Source organism: Etheostoma spectabile, chromosome 14, assembly GCF_008692095.1.
Source record: "Etheostoma spectabile isolate EspeVRDwgs_2016 chromosome 14, UIUC_Espe_1.0, whole genome shotgun sequence".
Lineage (NCBI taxonomy): Eukaryota > Metazoa > Chordata > Actinopteri > Perciformes > Percidae > Etheostoma > Etheostoma spectabile.
Genome location: NC_045746.1, coordinates 17,851,185 through 17,861,182, shown reverse-complemented (window position 1 = coordinate 17,861,182; position 9,998 = coordinate 17,851,185). Strand labels below are relative to the sequence as shown.

At 38.7% G+C, this 9,998-nt stretch overlaps 1 protein-coding gene and 1 long non-coding RNA gene across 4 annotated transcripts in view; one reads left to right on the top strand and one right to left on the bottom strand.

Annotated features, from left to right (window-relative positions):
• Window positions 1-9,998, bottom strand: part of LOC116701278 (uncharacterized) — a 22,156-nt gene that overhangs the window by 2,863 nt on the left and 9,295 nt on the right. Inside the window, exon 2 of one of the 2 annotated variants that reach the window (XR_004334881.1) lies at window positions 7,568-7,571. This is a non-coding gene — a long non-coding RNA (uncharacterized LOC116701278). Of the gene's footprint in view, window positions 1-1,052; window positions 1,058-7,567; window positions 7,572-9,998 lie in introns of both variants that reach the window. The other variant, XR_004334882.1, reaches the window with a different exon arrangement.
• rbm43 (RNA binding motif protein 43) lies at window positions 2,033-7,570 on the top strand. 2 transcript variants are annotated; one of them, XM_032534888.1, is made up of 4 exons: window positions 2,033-2,118; window positions 3,734-3,820; window positions 4,557-4,648; window positions 4,767-7,570. In XM_032534888.1, the coding sequence occupies exon 4, from the start codon at window positions 4,767-4,769 to the stop codon at window positions 5,955-5,957; it is 1,191 nt and encodes a 396-aa protein (XP_032390779.1). In that variant the 5' UTR covers window positions 2,033-2,118; window positions 3,734-3,820; window positions 4,557-4,648; the 3' UTR covers window positions 5,958-7,570. The 2 variants fall into 2 exon arrangements, with proteins under 2 accessions (XP_032390779.1, XP_032390778.1); XM_032534887.1 differs by having other exon boundaries at window positions 2,069-2,118; window positions 3,615-3,820.

The following is a 9,998-nucleotide window of genomic DNA, read 5'->3' as shown; positions in this document are numbered from 1 at the left end:
CAGACAGCTAGCTAGACTATCTGTCCAGTCTGAGTTGTCTGTTGACGACTAAAACAACTTTTGAGCGTACATGTTCCACCAAAACTAGTTCCTTTGGCTATTCTTCAATGGCACCCGGTGCCTAGCACGGCCCAAGATGATTGATTGGTTTAAAATGCCAATAATCCAGAGCACGTTTTTCTCCCATCCTGTAATGCTGTGTGGACTAGAGTAAGTAACCTACAATTTAGGGCCAGTCATTTCAAAAAATATAAAGGGTTTTAAAATCTGGGGGGCTGCTTATGAGTGAAATATTGACCTACAACTTGTTTTTATTCTGTTTAATAACAGTAAGTTCAACTGAGAACTACTTTACTGATATTGATCATGAGAGATTTACAACTGAATGAAATAATAATCCATGGACTGGGGTAGTGCGCTAACACTAGGTAACAAAAGCCCTAAGGACTGCTTCCAATGCTTTGATGTAAACAACAACACAGCTGTACATTCTACCTAATTCTATATATTTGGACTTAGACTTCTCTTTATTGATCCTTTTGGGATGACTCCCGCGAGGAAATTGAAAATTCCAGCAGCAGTTTTAGCAAGAAAAAAGAAATTAAAAAAATAGATAAAAAAAGACAGTATAAAGACAACAAAATAACAATAATGATAACAATAAGAACATTTGACACTGTCAATTCATTTAACTGTTTAATACTGAGTTTGCAGTGGTGGTGTACTGGATTATATTGAAATGTGTTTAATACCCCCCCCCCCCCCCCCCCCCCCCCCCCCCACCATGTTTGTCACTGAGGTAGAAAAAACAGAAACACCTCTTTGTAAATGTCTTTGTTGCATTCAAATTAAGTCAACATTTTTCACGTTCATTTCATAAACAGTGCAGCTCCATTCACTTAATATATGTATTTAAACTCATTTAATTTTTTTAATTGAAGGACTTTTGTTGAATTGGCTAAAGCCAAAACTTTAAGTTCTACTTTTATGCACCATGACACCATGATGTGAAAACCTACTTGGCTATAAACCTGATTCGGATTAGATTTGACTAGGGCTGAAACTAACGGGAATTTTCATTGTCGAATAATCCATCAATCGTTTCAATTTTCTCGATCAATTGTTTACCAAAGCTGAAGATGATATACTCAAATGTCTTTTTTTTTTTTTCCCCACAAAGCAAAATATACCCTGAAGAAACTAGAAAATGTTCACATTTCATGAGCTGGAATCACAGAATCTTTTTTTTTTTCCAGGCGACCCAGACCTGTCAAATCTGGACCAAATTATCTCAGAGAGGCTAAAGATTCTTAAAAACACAGTCTGAGATTTGTGATAACTTTATTCTAGTTGTGAAAATGCTATAAAGGGAGATTTCCCTGTTTTTCTGTTTTTATACATGTAGACCACATCTTTAGCCTCTCTCGGATAATTAGATAGATATAGTGGTTTTGGATCTGGGCTTGGTGCAATGTGGTCTACAAATAACAAAAACCCAGTAAAATCTCCCTTTATTGCATTTTCACAAATAGAATAAAGTTTTCACAAATGTTGAACTGTGTTTTTAAGACTAATTTAGTCCTGATTTGACAAGTCTTGTGTAGTGGTTTTGGATCTGAACCTGTTCTAATCTGATCTACCAGTTTCCCTTAACTTCCCAATCCAAAGCTGCGAACCTGTGAATGCTAACCAGACTGTTAATAATTAATATCAACAGTCCATGGTGCTAACCAAGGGTGGCTTTCATGCAAGTGAGCCAGGAGTGAGCTCTCTTAGTTCGCAAAGACAGGTGACATCTAGCTTACATAAACATACAATTAGGGGATAAAACCTCTTGATACTGATTTAATTTGACCCCTGTAGAGTTTTCTTTATGCATGTTAATCTTTGCATTAAGGGGATGGATACATTGGTTGTGATGTATTGAGTATAAAGATAGCCCAGTTATTATATTGAGTTAAATTTAGTTTTCCTGACTGGATAAACATGTCGAGAATGAATTGTACTTTATTGTGAACTCTGTGATGTGTAAACCTGGAGCGGAAATGACGACATTACTTTCGGTTTCATCCGCGCTGATGAAGTAGAGTCATGAAGTCAAGAGAAAGGAGCTTTTAAGTAAGTTACCAATGTTGATTCCGTTTGCATGTGTTGCAGTGTGTACGCCTGTAATGGAAATATCATCGAGAGAACTAATAAGTCGATACTAGGGTGACCACCCGTCCCGCGTAGCGCGTGCGCGCACAGCGTTTGAAGCCCAATTTACGCGTCCCGCAAATTGAGACCGTGTCACGCACAGTCAACGCTTGCTCAAAAAAAAAAAGTTGGTCGCTCTATATCTTGGAGCCCAGGCAGCCAAACGAACATTAGGCTCGTTGGACATGAACGGCGCCTGTAAAGTAAACGAGCAGGCGGCAGCAGCACGGGGGGGTGGTGGTGGTGGGGGGGGGGGGTGACACTAAAAGCTGCGGTAAAGTCAGGCAGTTTCCAGCCGATTCCAGAACAGGAAGGGACTTTAACACTGTGGTGCACATATCAGCTGGAACAGTCTCTAGTTTTAATTGTAGATCTCAGAATGCTCTACATGAGATCTGATGCTGATTTTAATTAACAACAGACTGGAGATGATCAGTGATCTGAACGGATTTAGTCTCTCTGACTTCTAAACCACTATCAGCCATGTACAGATATGACTTTAATCAGCCAATAGTTAAAATCCCTCCGATTCGTTGTCATGACAGCGCGGCACGTGCATACCAGACACTGGGAAGGGACTTTTAGGAATGGGCTTTCCAATTCAAAAACTGGAGAAAGAGCCAGTCTGAGCATCTGAGCCCCCCCCCCCCCCCATCAGTTAAAAAGAGAAGTGGGTACAAGGAAGCTGGGAGAATTCTTTTGTTTAAACTGTTCCTGTGGTGTTGAGCAACTACAATTCCTGTTAGTCCTATAATTTTATATTATAATGTATTTAATGAATAAATTGTAATGAAAATGAAATTAAATAGCTAAAGTAAATCGAAGTGGAAGTGCATCTGTCAATTATATTAAATTGTATGAGATTTCAAAATATTAATCTTTATTTAGAAAAAATACACATTGGTTCTATTCTGACTTACATCAGCAGTTACACATGTTCAGGGGCATAGGGCGTTATTAATATACCATGTAGGTGCTAGAAATGGTAAACCAGTATTAGTGAGTCTGCCCGTGGGGGGCACCGCTTCGCCAGGCAGTGTCCCACATTGTCCCTCAAAACATACCACTTGTCCCCCCTTGGGCTTATTAGCAGGTGGTCACCCTAGTCGATACATGAGGAAACTCGGGGTTTCTAAATAGTTTGGGGGATATTTCCAGTCAGAAAACCCAGTAGCTTTGCAAAGAACGTGTTTCTTACCTGTACTGCTGTAGGTAGGCCTGCTTATATCCTCGCAGTTACTGGTTTCATGGGCAATAATCTTAATATACACAAGTTTAATTTACCTGGAAGATAATTAGTTTCACTTTCGATGAAACGTCCTGGACTTTAACGTTCATGTAGCTTGAGATATTGTAGTGCAGCCTTGAGCTGAACACCCTGGACCATCCATGACACGAGTCTACCTCTGCTGTCTCAGTGTCTCCCACGCCGACGGGACGATGGAGAAAAGGGGAAGCATGATTGAGGTTTCTGGGGTGCCAGATGTTTTACCAGCTGACAGGACAGCTGATAAACTGCAGATTTATTTCCTCACAGCCAAACATGGAGGGGGAGAGGTGCTGAAGGTGCTGTACCCCTGTTATCTGCCGGGACAGGCTTTCATCACGTTTGAGGAGCCAGAGGGTAAGTCATGGGGAGCCGCAACACACGTTTTAAACATGATGGAGGTGATGGGAAGTCATTAAAAAAATAAGATATTAATGTAGAATAGTAGAAAACCAGGGGGAAAAGCTAATTTATCCAATTAAACATGGGACATGTCTTGCTTTTTTACTTCTTGCTTTTTTATTTAATAGCTGTTGATCCCACTTTTTATAATTATTAACTACTTGGTGGCCTTTATCGCCCTCTACTGACCGTCATTAGGAGTTGCAGTACTGCCAATAGAGGGACATTATGTTATACATTATCTATTAGTTGTTTGGTCTATAAAATGTCAGTAAATGGTAAAAATGTTGAGTATTTCAAAAATCCCAAGATAACTTGCTCAAATGTCTTGTTTTGTCCACAACGCTAAGATATTGAGTTTACTGTTAATGAAGTAAATTTACTAGAAAATATTCACATTTAGAAACTGGAATCAGAATTTTTTTTTTAACCGATTAATCGGTTATCAAAGTAGTTGGAGATTAATTTAATAGCTGACAACGAATTGATTAATCCTTGCAACTATATATATATCTATAGATATAGATATAGTAGCTGTCTTCAGTGCAGTTTCACCACACTGATCTATAATTATAAAATGTCTCTGAGACGAATGAAGTCACAAGGCACTTGTTATTTCTTCCTGTATGACATCCCTGGTTAACATCCATCAGTCTTTGAATCAAGTAAAATCCAATCTTTCTTTCCACAGTTGCTGCTCGAGTCGTGCGAAAGGACTCCCATGTGTTAGAGGTGAATGGTCAAAAATATCGTCTAACAGTGAAAGCACCTGAGCATCTTGAGGTAACTGAACATTGCCAGTACATTTATAGTTTATCCCTCCTGATGTTAGGTCAGATTAATAATTTACCTCATTTCTTTGTCATCCTGTTGAGGTGTTTTCTTCACCTCTTATTCTCAGATGGATTTACCAGTGGAGGCAACAGTACATTTGAATATTTTCCACAATAAGGCAAAGGTACGAGAAATCCTCAGGTCAAATGGCTTTGCGGTGACAGAGCTGAGCAGCAATCAGGTGCGTGTCAAGGGGTCGTTTCTGAAACTTAAGACTGTGAAGGCGTCTTTGGAGCAGCTTCAACAATCACAAACTAAGACAGGCAGCACGCCAGTCCCAAGAGCTTCCTCTGGAGCTATTTCCAAATGCCACACCGGCAACAGCTCAGTGACACATGGTAACAGAAGCCAGTTAGGATCCCGAGAAATGCCTCCGCAGGCTTCTCCATCTTCACCCACCACCTCCTCATCCTGGGAATCTGGCTCTCCCAAAAAACACCCAACCTCTCCAGAGTACAGATCCTCGTTTTCTCCAAGGCCAGACCAACGTGGCTCATTCAGAAGGGAGTCCTTTGTTGTTGATGCAGATGTGTTTAGGTATGCAGACCGGATCAGGAAAAAAGACATTGAAGGCATCGTAAACAGCCACAATGTTACAATGGAAGTGCTTGAAGTTGGTGATAGCTTCAAGATCACTTTACTGGGCAAAAGCGTGGGAATAGCTGTTGGTAAACTACAGAGCCTCCTGTATGAGCTCAACAAATCACTGCGCACACAGGAAGTTCCTCTGAAGGACGTGGTTCGCGAAGGCTTGGCTCTTTTAGAAAGAATTCACAAAGACAAAAACATTTACAATTTAGTGCTTGTTTGTCAGTTTAATGACAAACTTCACCTGATAGGCCCGTCTGGCGAGAGCTACGAGTTAAAACGGAGGCTGATGGGTGACCAGTCAGGACGTACAGGCAGGACACCCTCCAGGAGGAGGAGCAGCTCGCTTCCACCAATCAGAAACAAGAACACAGATAGAGATAGCGGTGCCACCGCTTATCCATCTCCTGTTGTAGCTGCAGGTTACTCTCCGTTGAAGTACCGGGATGATAAACGGGGAGGTGCTGAGCCGGAGCGGGGAGCCACTGCTAGTTTTGGTCCAGGTGGAGCTTTGAGGGGAAGAAGCAACTCTGAGTCCCGCGGAAAACCCCGGGCAGAAAGCAGAAATGTGCAAGAGGTAGTAACCAAACCTCCTAAATCACCCAAGAAAGCCTTAATGCAAATTATACCAGAAGGTATAAAGAAAAAATTCAAATCTATGGGAAAATAAAAAACATAACTGACATATTATCGGTTATGTTCATGAAGGTAGACAGACTGGGACAATCTAAAACGCTTAATGTGAAAACGCTTAACAGGGTTTAATGGACCTAAACAACAATCAGTGATCACCAAATTTCTCTAATATTGCTCCTCATAACCCTTGAAAGCTGTCAAAAATTCAAACACAAAGTCCAATTATTATGGACGTTATCTGACGTTAAGAATTGTATTCATTGACGCCTGTAGGAAACAGCTTAACATACCTAAACCACGATCAGTGATCACTAAATTTATCTCTCATTTTGCTCCTCATAACCACTGGAAACTGTCAAAAAATCGAAAGTTAATTTGTTACATTGTGACATTAAGCATTTTTGTTTCATTAGAACCTATTGTAAGTATGCACTGAAACAGTTTTTTTTTTAATTCTTAGTAATGTTTTCTGTACCATGTCATATGTGTTATTTGTATAATTGAATTACAGATTTGAGTATGCATTGGCATGGTGTTGTAGAGTATAGCCTGATTGATACTGGATTTATCGGACCAATGGCATTACCAAAATTTGAGCTCTAAAGTAAAAAGTTTGACATTTTTGGGAATTAGGCTACAGTTTAATGCTTTCCTGCCTATAGTTAAAATGTATGATTAATATCACTCATGTGTACAGTAAATAGGAAGCTATTGTCAGCAGCGTGTTAGCTTAGAATATATTCTATATATCTTATTAACCAACATACTTTGTATCTATGCTGAGCTACAATTAGCCAATAATATCAGCTAAATAACTATTGTTGAAGGGTAAAGTTGAACAGTGAGATTGATGAATGTCATGTGGTGCAATTTACTGATTTACAGTGACACTGTATTGTTAATATCAATCATACTCAAAAATAATAACCTCTGCATAATATTAACATTATGAAACTTTATGTTATTTACACGTTTGGTTGACATCTCTCGCACAATAGTGTTTTATCAGCACTGTAAATGCTGCTGATAAACTGAATGGCTGACATATCTCACATAAATGGTAAAAAACGAGGAATAATATGGCAATGTATCAAACAAATAATGGACTTTAAAAAACAATAACAATAAAGTATAGTAGTATGTTTTTTTTGAAGGATCTTTGGGTTGTAATTAAATGTGATTATGAGATTTATGTTTGATATATGTGAGTTTGTTACATTGGGCATCTGGGACCAAGTGTCAGTGGATGTTTCTGTTGATGTTGTTTGTTACTGCAACACCTGAACGCAACATCTAGATGGAGACAGAAACAGACTTGAGAGGAAGCGTGAGCGGGAAGTGAAACAACCTCTGACAGTCGACTGAGCTCAGGCGGACAGAGGAAGTACTAATGGCTAATGAGGATCTAACAGGCAAGTGTATTTATGGAAAGAGATGTTTGGATGGACACTGTTGACTTTAGATAGTACAAAACAGACTTTAGGTTAAGCATAAAAAAAGAACAGGCTGTCGAAGACACAGATCCCTCTACACGAGGTACGTGTTTTGTATTAATACAAATATTTTCTATGGTTTGATGGTAAAGTCCCTTTACTCATTTTCCAATCAATGCTTGTATCAAGTATGATTAGAGACCATTTAAACAGGGCTGCACTGGAGACTATTACTTTGACTCACAGGCCTTTCTTTTAACAGTAATAACTCAAACAAGTCAGTCTGAAGACAAATCTCTCCACCACAGAGCTCAGTGCTGTGGATTTCCCCTTTTTAGTGTTTGTCTGTCGCCATGGTTTCTCAGAAACTTAACATGAAACCTGTCTGACAATATATTATTTGGACTAGAGGTTTTCTTCTTTACATGGTCTTGTAGCCAAAACACGGAAATATAAAGATTACGGCCCGACCAATTAAAGGTGAAGTTCACCTAAATTACTAAAATATTGAGCATCAAAGTTCAATCTTGACTAAGATTTGTGGATTGAGAAAACAATCCTAACTCAAAGGTCCAAGCTTTTCCTAGAGCAATAACTGCATCATTGGATGGAGTTTACTCAGGTGTCACTTTGTACGTTTTGTCCATGTTTACTTATAAGTAACTTTTGACCTTAGAAATAGTATGACCAGTACCTTTTAAGTAAAGGTCTACTTCCCAGCTTTTACGGAGCGTTCAAATGTGTCTGGGCTGTTTGAAAGCCCAGGACAAAGCTGGCAAGTGGACCTTGAGTTGGTATTGTTTTGTCCAGCATTGCAAATTTACCAAAAACGTACCTTTAGTTGTTTCTTGCTATGCCAGAGGTTTTTTTTGTTTAATGTGCTAAGGTTTTGAGATGTTTGTCTCTAAGATTGGAGATAGCGGCGGCCATTCTTTTTCTAAGTTTTATTTGTGGTACATGCTGTCAACTGTTCTAATATGGACTAATTATTCAGTGGAAAGTGTTGCTGTGATGGTTTTTTTTCAGTATTTTTAGGCACCACACGTTCATTTCAAATTCATTTCCTTTCTGTTTTATTGGAATGGAGGAAATCCCGGAAACCTATTCCTATAACTATCCACATAGCTAAATACCATTACACGTCTGTGAGAAAATGTTTTTTATTAATTTGGGTGAACCAAGCCATTACATTTGAAGTAAAAGGAGTGACATTAACAGCTAGTAGTAGTAGCCTTCTTATAGTTAAACATAGATTTACCTTTTTTTAGATTTCCATACTGCTCATCCTTATTACCGATTAGTCATGAATCAGACAATAAGGGCATGAACCTTGGTCGTCATGAGCTGAGCTGTGTCACTCAGCCTGTGTTTGGAAAGATGAGCACACGACTGAAACATTTTGTGTTGGAGAAGTGACAGCAACTGGAAGTATGGGACAAAAGGTCAAGCTCATCACTTTAGAGCGTCCTGACCTTCATACAATGCTGAGTTGTAAATGGATTAAAGGTGGAAATCAGGAATGACTTTGTACATTTGAATAAAGTTTTTCAGTGCAGTTCAAATATTTGTACCGAATACCTCTAATACAGATGTAGAGAAAAAGTTGGCCTCTGGGGCTAAAACTGACCACAAGTTTATCCATGGGACTAAATAAGCTTGATGGGGGGGAAGCATTGAGCTTTTGTTATATTCATGTTTTTTATACCAATGTAGTTTAACAACTGTAAAAGATCAGGCAAATTAGATGATCAGTCAAATTAAGAAGACATGACAGAAAATGTTGAGTGGGTAGGGGAAGGCCTGCAGTAGCATGAACAACAACAACACAGGAAAAATGAGGGCAGTTGATTTTTGTTATTTGTTAGTAATTATTTTTAATTCTCTTTCTCCATTTCCCCTGTATAACTACAGCTATGAACGCACTTCCAATAAAGGTTGAAGACAGCATGTTGGCTTTTAAGGTGTTTACTGGCAGTAATTGTGAAACTGTGAAAACAGTATTGGAAAACAATCCAATGATAGTGATTATAAAGCAGAAAAAGATGATACCATAAACAATAGTTACGCAGTGTTTAGGATTCAGACTGTAATTACAAGCTGCTGAGTCAGAAAACCTGTTTACCTCAGCCTCTGAGTTGTAATTGTGACTGTAGATAATCAGGAATTTCTGACAGCTTTATAACAAACTTGTTTACTTAAAAACTACAAAAGTGGCAGCAAACCTTTGGTGAAATGCTGGCAGCCACATTTAATTCAGCAAATTGTACATGTGAAACGTGTTAAAATGTGATTAACTAATCTGTAACGTAAATTATGTAACAAATATGTTAAATGATGTGACTACAAAGCTAGCAGTGGTTAGCCTAACCATTTTGGTATAATGTGTTGAAGACTTCTAAGTTGGAATAATAGGTTTTTCTTTTCTTTCAATTCTCCCAGTTAAATGATCACCTAGTAGTAGCCTATCTTTTCATTGAAGATTTTGAAAATGGGTATTAAAGTTGTCAGAGCATAAAACCAATGATCTATAGATCTATAGTTAGAGGTGTGGCCTTACCAACTTCCATGTTTTCTCTGCTTTGCCCACCAAGAGAATTTGCTTATGACGTCATAAAGGGAAGATTCCAGATCGGCCCATCTGA

Coding starts and splice junctions, on each gene's coding strand:
- rbm43 (XM_032534887.1), top strand. CDS start 3,637: ATGGAGAAAAGGGGAAGCATGATTGAGGTTTCTGGGGTGCCAGATGTT. Junction 3,821..4,556: donor CACGTTTGAGGAGCCAGAGG/GTAAGTCATGGG, acceptor TTCTTTCCACAG/TTGCTGCTCGAGTCGTGCGA. Junction 4,649..4,766: donor AAGCACCTGAGCATCTTGAG/GTAACTGAACAT, acceptor TCTTATTCTCAG/ATGGATTTACCAGTGGAGGC.